Source organism: Schistocerca gregaria, chromosome 4, assembly GCF_023897955.1.
Source record: "Schistocerca gregaria isolate iqSchGreg1 chromosome 4, iqSchGreg1.2, whole genome shotgun sequence".
NCBI classification, from domain to species: Eukaryota; Metazoa; Arthropoda; class Insecta; order Orthoptera; family Acrididae; genus Schistocerca; species Schistocerca gregaria.
Window position 1 is genome coordinate 136135533 of NC_064923.1, and position 13382 is coordinate 136148914.

The 13382-nt window shown below is 39.6% G+C and overlaps 1 protein-coding gene across 2 annotated transcripts in view; it reads left to right on the forward strand.

Moving 5' to 3' along the window:
• Positions 1-318: 318 nt before the first annotated feature.
• LOC126267474 (flap endonuclease GEN) overlaps positions 319-13382 on the forward strand; it is a 28288-nt gene continuing 15224 nt past the window's right edge. Inside the window, exons 1-5 of one of the 2 annotated variants that reach the window (XM_049972755.1) lie at positions 319-960; positions 1091-1295; positions 5294-5383; positions 9929-10218; positions 10949-11146. In XM_049972755.1, the coding sequence (XP_049828712.1) occupies positions 803-960; positions 1091-1295; positions 5294-5383; positions 9929-10218; positions 10949-11146 (941 nt within the window). In that variant the 5' untranslated portion in view covers positions 319-802. The remainder of the gene's footprint in view (positions 961-1090; positions 1296-5293; positions 5384-9928; positions 10219-10948; positions 11147-13382) is intronic. The other variant, XM_049972756.1, reaches the window with a different exon arrangement.

Here is a 13382-nt window from a genome sequence, read left to right on the forward strand (position 1 = left end):
GTTCCGTACGGTTAATGGCTTGTGAGTACGTCTTCATATGAAATACGTTGTGGAATGTTATGACGTTCCGTTCCGTCAAGTGATAAGCGGCGTTAATCAATCTAATAACGTTTTCCTTCACTTCTAACAATCATTACTTTATCATGAGTTGTCGCATTCACCAACACTGATTTTTTCAACAAAAAATTTTATTACTGAAAACGGGTTTGACATATAGGTATGGTACTATTTGTGGGATGCCTCATTCAATTTTTGTAGACCTTTCTTCCAAGTATGAACAAAATCAGTTACAGACTTCACAGTCCATGCCCCTGTCGTATTTTCGTGTCATGCATTTAGTCTGGTGAAATTACTTACATGCAATCCTTTAGACTCAGACTATCTTGATTTAAATTACAAGTAAGTTTACTGGATCATAGCGTCCCTAAAATTAAAATTTCTCTAGTTCTTTCGGGACGAAACAAATGAATAACATTTGTTTATTCACCCAGAAACTATGTATTCTTCGCAGTTATAAGCCAAACGCTTGCTGCAACACAAAAACTTTTTGCAGTGTTATGTTGTCTACACTGTTGTTTTCAAACATGAGAGGTTATTTTGAAATCGGTTGTAAGTGTCAGTAGCGGATTATTGCGTGCGAAGTCCATAATTTGAAAGAGAGTATGTGGTGTGCATGCTCAGTGAAGTAGTGAATACTTTTGTATTTTTTTTGTTTGCAGTAGTAATCGTGTAACAGATTTGGTTATACAAATAATATCCTCTGCGATTCTTGAAAGCTTTTGAATATTCTTTTTTTTGTAAAATGGGTGTTGCGGAACTGTGGCATCTTCTGAATCCCATACGCGAAAGAAAAACTTTATGGGAGTTACAAAATAAAACTGTTGCGGTTGATTTGAGTTGTTGGGTCTGCGACACGAAAAACATCCAGGAATTTTGCCCACAAAAACGTTTGTATCTGAGGTACGAAAGTATTATATTACTCAGTTGTTTTATGCTGTATTTGTCATAGTTCTTCATTTTATTTGCTCCCTACAGTATACGCTTCTGTGAAATTAAGTGGCGGTGTTTATGTTAACGTTTTTATTTTTAGGAATCTCTTCTTTCGTACAAGCTGCCTGTTGCTTATGGGCGTCAAGCCTGTGTTTGTGCTTGAGGGCCAAGCTCCAGCTATAAAGAAGTATACAATGGCTCGCAGGGTGGCGAATATTCATGGTCATACGAAAGGAGAAGCGTCTCAGCAAAGTCAACGGCGACGGAGTGGCAAACGGTCACACTTTCAGGGTGTGCTGAAACATGTGAGCTTGCAGTAAAATACGAATAATTTCTGTGTCATTTTACATTCGTTAATCTGTTTAAGAGCTTCTCTCTAGTATCCAAATCTGTAACACTTCTGCCATCGTAAGTAGTCCACACCAGCATAATTTCGTAGATTACATTCAGAAATAATAGAAGAGAGAAAAAGGGGGGGGGGGCACAAACCACCAGGGCCTGATAATTGGGATTTATCCATTATTTACTACACAGTTTTTATTATTAGCTTGGTACAATAATTGATTTTTTAGTAAACTGCTTGTACATGAGAAATTGAACAAACGATTGATAATTATGGCAGTCAAGAAATTAGACTAGAAGTTGAACTCAATTTCCATAAGTAATAACATAAATACACTATAAAGTGGACACAGTACAAATCGGTGGTGTAGTTATGTATATTTTCTACCAATATTGTGAAAACAAAGGTTGCTACTCACCATATAGCAGAGATGCGAATCTCGGATGGACACAACAAAAAGACTCATAAGCTTTTGGATTGTAAGACCTTTGTCAAAATTAGACTACAAATGCACACATGCAAATGCAACTAACTCACACACACATGACTGCAGTCTCGGGCAACTGAGGCCACATTGCACGTATTTTCTACTTATTACAATGCTTTCCACTTGCCTGCTTTGACCCATGACGTAAGTGTGTGCGACGTCATAATTGTGTTGTATTTTTGAGTCAGATTGTGTTTGTAGATGGTGTGTTGTAGTATTTGGTGGTATTCTCATATTCTGGATGTTAGTGTGTCAAAGTTGTTTGTTAGATATATTGCATTGAGAGTTGAGAGTGCCAGGTTGTTTCTGGACAAGTTTGTACCAGTTTTATGGTGGCTGATTGTAGGTAGTTTTGTTTTGTTCTGCTTTTTAAGTGTGTGTTGGGGTGAGAGGGGGGGAGGGGGGGAATTCCGATGGACAGTGGGATTAAGTTTCTTGGTTTTTGGTACTTCTGGCTTTGTTTTAGTTACCATTTATGTCAGGTAAAATTTGGAGCTTCAGACTTTGGAGTTGTGGATGGGTTGATGGTATTGACAGTTTTGTGTGAGGTCAAGTAAAATTGTTGGTTTTTTGTTTTGTGTGGGTTGCTGCTCATAATTTCAGCTATATTAGTCAAGTGAATTTTACAGTTCCAAAGGTTTTTGTGTTTGTATTTTTGACTTTGTTGAATTTTGAGCTTTGGATCATTATTTGTTTGGGAATGGTTTTGTTCTTCTTATTTTATATTTAGTCTGACCCTACTCAAAACCTCTCTCATTCTTGTGGTTGTCCCTTTAGTTTTATTCTTTGGTTGCTGTTAAATATTCAGGTCAACGGAAGTGTCCTGTTCCACACGTCGGTTTTGACCCGTGACATAAGGCTGTTGTGGTGTGTGACGTCATGATGGGGTGAAGTTTAGTTCGTGAGTGTCGCGTGTTTGTAGGTGTAGTGTTGATGCTGTCGGTGGGGCTTGCTGATGGTGCGTTTGTGGGTTGCGTGTTTTTATGGTTGTCAAGGGGTGTACAAAAAGGGAGTTAGTAGGTTTGATTGAGGAATATGTAGAAGTGGGTAGCACTATAGTTTCGGACGTGTTTTCTTATTAAAGGGAGTTGGGTCAGCAGGGGTACCAGCATTTAGTAGTTAACCACAGTGTCGAGTTTAAGAATTATGAGAGTGGGGCCTGTACTAATACTGTAGGCCTAGAGGGGTTTTGGGGCCTGTTAAGTCTGTCATTGGCAGGGGGGAAGAGGTGCTCTTCTAACCTTCAGGCTCATTTAGATGAGTACTGTTGGCGGAAGAGTGTCCCTGAGGGTTTTTTTAAGGGCTGTCAGTAAGATGTATAGACTGAAGGATGTGGGTTAGTTAGGTTTGGGGGGTAGGGGTGTTCTTGGTTGGTAAGGTTTGGGGAGGTAGGTGGGGGGGGGGGGGGGGGTCTGTGCTTTTTGATTTTGTTGTGGAGGATTTGTTTTGTTGTTGTTGTTTTCAGTTGTAGGGTGTGATTATGGTTTTTTGTTTTTGGTTATTATTTGTTTACTGGTCTTTGTTTTTTTTTTGTGGTGGGGAGTGGTGGCTGGGGTGTAGTTGGGCTGGGAATTTTATTTGGTTGTGGTTTGTAGAGAGAGAGAGAGTGTGTGTGTGTGCGTGTGTGTGTGTGTGTGTGTGTGCGTGTGTGCGAATGTGTGTGTGTGTGTGTGTGTGTGTGTGTGTGTGTGTGTGTGTGTTTGGTATTGTGAGTTGCTGTTGACCTGTATAGGTGAAGGGAACTGTTAGATTCCAGTGTGTGGTTGTAGCTGTGGCTGGTTTGGTATTGTAAGTTGCTGTTGACCTATAGGCCTATAGGTCAATGGAAGTGGAAGATTCCAATTTTATTGTTGTGGATGTTTTTTTGAGGTAGCTATGATTGTGGAGGTGGTGGTAGTTTTGGGTTTTATGATTTGTTGTCTGTAGTTTCTGTTGACCTATATAGGTCAAGGCAATTGATTGATTCCAGTGGATATTGTTTTTAGTTGATTTTCGGAAGGTTGTGGTTGTTTTATTTTATCGTTTTTCTCATATTGTTTAGTGGCGTGTGTTTATTTTTAGTTTGCCTCCACCCAAAAACCCCCAATTTCTCCCGTTAGTTTCACTATATTTTTCGATGAATAATATGTGTTTGATCGTTTTTCGATCTATTTTGTGTTTGTTGTGATGTGTATGTAATGACGTCATAGGCGCGATATGGCAGTTGTGATTGGTCGTTTCCGCCCTATTGGTAACATAGGTCAAAGCAGACGGGTGGAATCGGATGCTTCAGTTATCCCAAATATTTTGCACGTTATTTATGTTTGTTCACAGGTCTAATGAGTTACATCCCAGTTGCCATATTGTAAATGCGTGAAATAGGGCTGTCCACCATTTTAATTATGTAATGGGTCAGAGGGGATGGGTGGAATTGTAATTTCGTTTTGCTAAGGTCTCTATCTCTTAAAGCCCTTTTGAATATGAAAACCTGAAAATTTCTATCTCTCACGTGATTAAAAAAATCAAACAAACAAATAATCCAGTAAATAAACAAGATAATACAATTTTAGTATATCATGAAGATTAGACTTTGGAATATGTCACATAACGATAATTTTGTTTTACTTCCCGATTTAGAAATGTAAATTACCTAGGGCCTAATGAGAATACAGTGTAATAACATTAAAAATAATTTATACAAAGTGACAGTCACAATTAATGTTAATTTAATCATTTTAGTGTACATTTCATGCTATAAAATTGTTCTTGCAAAGAAAATTAAAAAAAAATAGTATTTACATTTGCTTGTTGCTGCCTGTATCTAAATGTTAGAACTAGATTAAAACACATTTTGTTGTAGGCAGAGCTTTTGCTGCTGATTTTAGGCAGTGCTTTGCTAACTTCATGTCATTTTCTTTTTCATATATTTAGATGCTACCAGTGTTTTGGTTTGATTGTGGTGTTATGCTAATGTACAGCTTGTCTATGATGACTTGATGATTTTACTAGTCCTGCTATAAGTGGAGAAAACAAGCAGTAGTAAAAAAAATTTTAAGACTGTCTTTTCTGGTACATAGGCCCTACTGCATAAAATGTGATACTGTGCATTTATTAATAAAGTTATGTACTTCATTTAGGTTTTATTGATACATTATTCTTTTTCATTGTTTTCAAAAAGTGCCAAAAACAAATGACTTCAGGAAGTTCACAGCAATTTTTTTACAACACCCTTGTACAAACCAACCTAACGCTCTGCCTCTAATTACTTAAGAGTGTTGACGGTTCCCTGCTTTTTTTCCCATTTATTTGATAAACATAGAACTGATATTCAGTAATTGTAATATGGAGTAAGAGACTGCACAACATATTTCAGTTGGCTCTGCACTAGAGCAGAGAACTACAAAAAAGTTGCAAACATAATAGCATTTAATAAATATACTTACCTATTTTGGTAGTGAGTTGTATATGTATGGTACATATTCTGTCTGTTATAGTGTGAGGAACTTCTTACAATTATGGGACTGACTTGCATCCGGAGTAAAGGAGAAGCTGAAGCTATGTGTGCCCATCTCAATGAAATTGGGGTAAGCAGGGATTATTTTTAATAAATGTATCTTATAAAAAAGTACTGCATGCACATTCAGTATATTTTCTTAAACTACTAAATCAATTTCAGCCAAATGTTCTGCATAGATCACTTGCTGTCTGCAAAGAAAGACTGTGTGGGTGTAACAACCTCATACCTCCCTCAAGGGGTTGGAGGGGGGGGGGGGGGTGTAACACACCACATGCAAATAACCAGCCTGTCTTCATCCAGTATTTGAGTGTTAGGTTACTTGGCAACTTCCAACACACTCCAAACATAATCCAAAACTTTTTCAAAGTTTTTCTTGTTTATGTGCTTAAATTTAAATATTTAACACTTTAACTCAGTTGTAAAGTAATAAGTTTGAAGCTGTTTTATTCATGGAACTCAATTCTGTGAAGTCTCTGGTTTATTGATTAAAAACTAATTATTGATTACGTACTAATTCGTTCTGCCTACATACTGTATGAAAAGAAGCATTATGGGGTTAAGAACCATCTAAATGACATAAAGGTGGGAATGAAAAGGGGGTTACACTGAAGTATAACTCGGGCACTTGGAGCAGTTTCAACCAGATATTGTAGGTTCATAAATTATATATTGGGAGAAAGATTCCCCACTACTACTATGGGCAGGCATATGAAGTAAGTTTCCAAAAACATCCTGTAGTTAAGTGACCTGGAATAGTTTTAAAAGTATGATGTCCAATTTCTCTTATTTGTGCTGTTCATTGTGTCAACCAGGTCATGAGAAATAGCACCACAGTGAGCCAATAGTTTTGTTTATGTGGTCCAAGACTTAAGATCAAGCCACATGGCTGAATACCACAGATAAAATTAACATCCTCTCTGGCGTTGTATGGTGCAAACAGCACAGAATCAAATATATATGTGTTCACTATATGTCACATAAGAATATGTAACCCATCCCCCCCCCCCCCCCTCCCCAGGATTGATTTCAACCAAACTTTGTATACATATTACTTAATATCTAGAAAGTTGGGGTGATAACAGGGTGGTGGATAAAGGGAGATAAGGGGGGGGGGGGGGGTGTCAGCTGTGTGACATCATGCCTGAGTATGACCTTCTGACATGTCACTGCAACCAGGTCCAACCCTGACCTCAGTGACAGTCAGCACACCCCAATATTGCCTCTGACCCTTGGCCCAGACACCAAGGCAACCTACACCCGTGCTTCCCATCAGATTAAGGAGTGGACCACAGTGTGGAAACATGTGAAGATGAAACTACTCTCTCTGCCCAAGCCTCTGCTCAGCCCTATCATACCAGTGAAGCCTGCAGCCTGTGAGTTGCGGTCCCCCGCTATCCTCAGCTGGGCCGTCTGAGTTTGTTGGTTCCGACCATCTGCTGCTTGATCCAATAGTGGGAAGTTCTGCTGCCCAACACACCACACCCTATGGCCACCTGCAGGCACTAGCATAGGCCTGGAAATTTTCAATAACAACATTAGAAAGTGATCAAAAAAGCTGATAGTGCTGTGTAGCAGACTCAACCAAAACTGAGTACTTTTTGACAAACAAATGCTGAATAAAGTCCAAAGAAGTGTAAAGAAAACCATGTAGAAGTAAGCTGTTGACTGAAAGCAAGAGTTATCAGAATTTTCGAAGTAGTTTTGGTATCACATAAAATCGGCCTGTCTAGATAGCTGTTGATCATAATACCACCAAAACAGAATATTAGAAAATGAAGACTGAGATAAATTGTCTTCTACATATACATCCTCTATATTCAGACACTTATCCCATATCATTACAAGTACTTGATAGCCAGCAGCAAAGAAGTCTGTTGATTGCTGACACAGCCAATACATAACCTCTTTGGCTATGGTATCATTTTCAAAACATTGTCCTCTCGAATGAGATTTTAGGGTTATGAAAAGATGAAAGGCTCTGGGGACAGTGGGTCAGATGTTCAAAGTGTTCCAATAAAATGTTTGTAACAGCTCCTGAGTTTCTCACTGTGTGGGGGCTGGCATTGTCATCCAGGGGGAGCACTCCCTTTGTCAGGAGACCAGGTCTCCTGGCCTGTCAGAGATCCTCCAGGATGGTCAGAATGCTGCAGCATTCATGGTCTCACTGTGAGGTTGGAATTTCATCAGTATTATCCCTTACATGTCCCGAAACATGGTGAGCATAACCTTGTGGGCGGATGGATTGGTCTTGGACTTTTTTGTTTGGGAGGTTGGATATTCCTTCCATGGAAGATCATTTGATATCCGGTTGAAAGTGGCAAGCCCAAGACTTGACCCTTGTAATATTTCGTGCCATGAAGTACTCTCCTTCCTCAGAGTACTGAGCAAGGTGCTGCAAGCAGACTCATGTTTGTGTTCTTCAGTCAACACACTGGGCAGAAATTTTATGGAACTTCAACTGCTCATGTACAACATGTGCTACGTCATCCATCATCACATTCCAGTCATTACAAATGATCTATGCTACATGCTACACTATGGTTTGTGGCCACCACTTCAGGATGACCAGGATACTTCTGACCTTTGATGCTTTACTGTCCCTTGTTAAACTCCTGGATCCAGTTGAACAGCTTTCCATCATAAACCTTTGTTACCATACATGGGACACATTTTGCAATGCAACATTTCTATGCACAGTTCTTTGGCCCACAAAAACTGCAGTCTGTCCTGGGTTAACTCTTGGATGAGTGACCATCCGGTCTACCAAGCGCTGTTGGCAAGTGGGTTGCACTCAGCCCTCATGAGGCAAACTGAGGAGCTATTTGATTAAGAAGTAGCGGCTCTGGTCTTGCAAACTGATATACGGATGGGAGCATGGTGTGCTGACCACATGCCCCTCCATTTCTGCATCCAGTGACACCTGTGCACTGAGACGACACAGTGGCCAGTCATTACCATTGAACCTTCATGACCTGTTCGGGCAGAGTTTAGTTTTTAATTCTTTTGGTGTACAGTCATGCAGCTCACCGCTATCTCGCAGTGGCTGCCATGCAATGCTCTATGAAAAGCACATATATGCTGCTATCTGCAGACTAAATATTGGTACATAATTTAAATATGGTGGAAGGTAAGCTGATTATGTGGCTTATTAATTGACTTGTACATCGAGAAAGTGAAAGGAAAGAATGTAACGTTCCATTGACATCAAGGTCATGAGAGACAGTCAAGAAAGTGAGACATGACAATTACTGTTCTTGACCTCAATAAAATAGTTGCCAGGCAATGTTACTAGTTCGCTGAGATTGTTTTCAGGTTATGTGCTCATACAGTGGGAGACCACATTATTGTGGAGTACAAGAAGACATGAAGATGAGTTCTTGCTGCTAGTTTGCTCTCAACATAATCTAATAGAACATAAATATGCAAAAAAATGAATATTGTTTGACAATATAATTGATGATCATTACAGAAATTAATCACAGCTATTAAGTATTTAGCATCATATGTCCAGAGTCATTTAAAGCAGAACAATCACTTATCTACAGAAAAAAAAACCTCGTTTGACCAGTTCTAGATAATAGCTAGTTGGTCTGGGATCTACATCAAGTAGGCTTAATGGGGCGTGCGGAGATGATTCAAAGAAGTGCTGTACATTCTGTCAAAGATTTGTTTAGTCAGTGTGAAGGGTGTCCAAAACAACACCAGCGAAATGCCAGTGAGAGATGCTATGGGGAAGACATAGAACTCTCTCCATAAGTTTAACATATTCACATTCTAAAATTAGTCAGAAACCACATTTTGTGGTCTAACTTATGTGCCTCAGGATGATAACTAGAGAAATTTGTGTGGACATAAAGCAGTACAGAGTACCAACTGTCTTTCTTCTTCCAGGCTATTCACAAATTGAATAAGAATGGTGGGAAAATTCTGGTATACAGCACATGCCCTAACCAAAAATAAACTTTCCACTGCACACACTGTAGTGGTGTAGATATAAAATGAGTTCTTCTACATTTACAATTCATTAAGTGTGTATCCTTTTAGTGCAGTTTCTGACATAGTTAGGTTTGGTCTCCATCGAAGTCACTCAATTTCTTTGCAGTTTTTGATTCAAACTGTTCTCTGTATCTCTTGCACTTTTTTCTTCTAATATTGTATGTGGATTTCTGTGTATTTTTATTTATTGTTTAGTAGTGTTCAATATTCCAGGAAGATGTTTATTGGCCCTGTTTTCTTGTCAGTCATAATTTCAGGGTAGCACTTCCATCAGCATTGTACCACATTCAGTAAGCTCCATTTTATGGTTCCCTTTACAGGGTTTATACTGGGCTGTTGCTTGTTAATGTAAAGACATAATTCTGTACTGATAAGACTTACCACCCTGTTTCTTATATCTTTGTGAATGCCTGCCATTTTTCTGAAATTGAAGTTAAATTGGTATATATTTCTATCATCTGATTTTTTATTAGAAGAGATGTCAGTCTTTATTTATAAATCAGATATTACTGTAAATACAAATGTCCATTTATGTATTTTTGTAACATGCAGTAGATCATTTTTAATGTATAGTGCTTGTATGAATCCCCCAGCATATTTTTTTCTCTCTTTTCAGCTTGTGGATGGTTGTGTTTCACAAGATGGGGATTGCTTTCTGTATGGAGCTCAAATAGTATATCGCAACTTTACAATCAGCCCTTCAGGAACTGACGGCAGTGCAGGTTTCAGTGTAGATGTTTATAATTTGAATGAAGCTAAGCAGAAACTACAACTTGGGCGGGAGAAGTTAATAGCTTTGGCTTTGCTGTGTGGATGTGATTACACACCTGGAGGTATTCGCGGAATTGGAAGACAAGCAGTTGTTAATTTCTTGGATCAGGTCCCTGATACAGGTTTGATTTCTAGGTACAAAAGTGTCATTTTTAGAGGCAGCATATTTTTGATTAATAATGTTAAAAATTCTTGTCACAGCACTATTCAGTGTTGTGTAGTCATACAATATTATCATGTCCTTGAACTAAGTTGGTTTTTCCCCCTCAGATTTATATTTCACATAGTGTTTTTTTTTTTTTTTACAGTTAGTTTGTAATGATGCTTTAAGTAATAGAATAACTGATTATTCTCTGGACCTACTTCTGTGTCACAAACATTTTCTGTTAAAAACTGCCCATAAACTTCCGTCTAATACTTTCTTACATGATGCAGAAAAAGGCAGTATCTTTTTTTGTTGGTGCTGGTTGTGGTTGTAGTAACATTTCTTCCTTCATACATTGCATTTCTGCCTACAGTTGGGCTTAGGAGACCTGCTCTGTATCACTGTTCTTATTTCCATTAAAACATCATTTATTTTTATGAAGTGTGATTGACTGTTCCTGCATTGTCCAAACTTGTTTTGATTTCTCTGTCCAATGTTCATTTCACTTGCATTTTAATTATAGGAAATGAGGAAATGCATGTTGTGTTTTGAAACTTTCCTTGTCTCCTCATTATTTTGCTTCCCAATAAAAATTTGCTAAATACATAAACCTCATAGAAAACCTTATTTTGTGGTATAAAATGTTTAACCTCAATTTGTGTGTAATATTAGAAGCTTTGATTTTATAAAGTATAATCATTTTCTTTTGTAAAACACCAGGATACAAGGTTGGCGAGCAGATCCTTGCTTGGCACGATTTGATGCAGCACATGAGGCTGTAACAAGCGGTGCTGAATGTGCCCGATGTGGACATAGCGGACGGCAACAAAGACATGATAAGGCAGGTTGCCCTAAATGTCCTGGAGCTCCAAGTATTGGCTGTGTTCAGGATCCTGACCGTCTTCCACTTACTGACAGGTAAAAAGGTGTTATAAGTAATGAAACGTTTAATGCTTCAAATTCTTGTTTCTTTAATTTTTTTTCTGGAGCAGTGGTTGTATCAAGTAAGATGTCAGAAAAATACTCTCATGTTACTAGTGACATTTCTTTAGAGCAGTCAGACTTGGGTGTAAATTGAAAGTTATTATAAATTATTCAGCATTTGTTATATCAACAGTATTATAAAAATGGTAGATTGATAATCACCATGAATATGACACATTGAGTTGCAGATTCTGACGTAATCGTCCTACCTGGAGACAAAGGTTCCACCACTGTCATTATGAATCGCAGTGACTACCTTGCAGAAAGCATACACCAGTTGTTTGACTCCTCTTTCTATAAACTCTGCCAGAGTTATCCCATCCAATAGTTTAACATAACCTCCAATCCCTGCTCAGCCCCTTCTCAGAACCTCTCCTCTGAATCCATTTCCTTCCTCATTCCTATGACATCATGCATAGCTGCCACCTGCATGCTCCCCAAAATTCACAAACCCAACAGTCCTGGGCGCCCCATTTTAGTTGGTTATTGTGTTTCCATTCAAAGAATTTGGCCTCATTGACCACCTCCAAGCTGCTGCCCGAAATCTAGCCTCCTACATAAAAAATAGCAACCACTTCAGTCACTGACTCTCCACTATCCCCACCACTGTACCACCTGCCTCCCTACTCGTCACTGTTGCCACTTCCCTATACACGAACAACTCTCATGCTCATGTTCTTGGTGCTATTGAATACTACCTCTCCCAATATCATTCAGACTCACAACTTCAGTCCTCATATACCTTACTAACTGTATCCTAACACACAACTACTTCTCCTTTGAAGGGAAAATATGCAAACAAATCTGTGGCACAGCCATGGGCACCCATATAGCACCTTCCTATGCCAACTTGTTTATGAACCGGTAGAGGAAACCTTTCTAGCCTCCCAAAATCGCAAACTCCTAGTCTGGTTCAGATTCAGTGATGATATCTTCATGATCTTGACTTAAGGCCAGGACACCCTATCCTCATTCCTTCACAACCTAAACACCTTCTTTCCCATCCACTTCACGAGGTCCTGATCAATTCAGTGTGCCAGCTACCTTGACATTGACTGCCTCCTCTCTGGTGGCTCCATTCTCACCTCCTTCCAAATAAACACTCCAGCCACAAACAGTACGTGCATTTCAATAGCTGTCATCCTTCCCACACCAAAAAATCTCTTCCATACCAAACAATTCCTCCCATACAGCCTGGCGATGTTGTATCTATTGAAAGGATCTCCTTTGCAAAGTATGGTGAAGATCTCAAAAAGTCCTTCAGATAGACAGAACCCCTAGACCTAGTCTGCAAACAGATTTCCGATGCCATATCCCCACACACCCCCAATCCTCCCACCACCCTCAAGAACAAAGTGCAAAGGATTGCCCCCCTTTGTCACCCACTACCACCCCAGACTGGAAAAATTTAACCACATTCTGCATCAGGGCTTTGATTATCTATAATCATGTCCTGAAATTAGGAATATCCTACCCAAGGTCCTTCCTACCCCCCCTAAAGTGGTATTTCACGACCCATCCAACCTCCACAACATGCTGGTTCATCCCTATGCCACTCCCAATTCAAACACCAATTGTATCCCTCTGTAAGACCCAAGTGCAAGACGTGCCCAATCCACCCACGGGCACTTCCTATTCCAGTCCTGTCACAGGCTTATCCTACCCTATCAGAGGCCAGCCCACCTGTGAAAGCAGCCATGTCATATCAACTCTGCTGCAATCATTGCTCAACTTTTTATATTGATGTGGCTACCAACCACCAGGATGAATGGCTACCACCAAACTGTTGTCAAGAACAAAGTCGTCAAACCCATGGCACAACATGCAGCTGAACATAACATGCTTGATTCCAGTTGCTATTTCACAACCCAGGCCATCTGGATCCTCCTGTCCACCACAAACTTTGCTGAACTGTGCAGATGGGAATTCTTCATACAACACATTCTTCGCTCCTGAAATCACCCCTGCGTCAATCTACTGTGCCCATGTCCTACCCTCTCTGCCCTGTCATCTTTTTACAATTTGCCTCCCCTCACTGTGCACTACTGTTCGCTGGCACACTTACCAGTCTTTCCCTTTTCTCTCCCTGTTTTCCCCTCTCTCCCATCCCCACAGCCTCCTAATGCTGCACCTGGAAGCCATGTACTGCCACATCTAGTCCCTGCATACT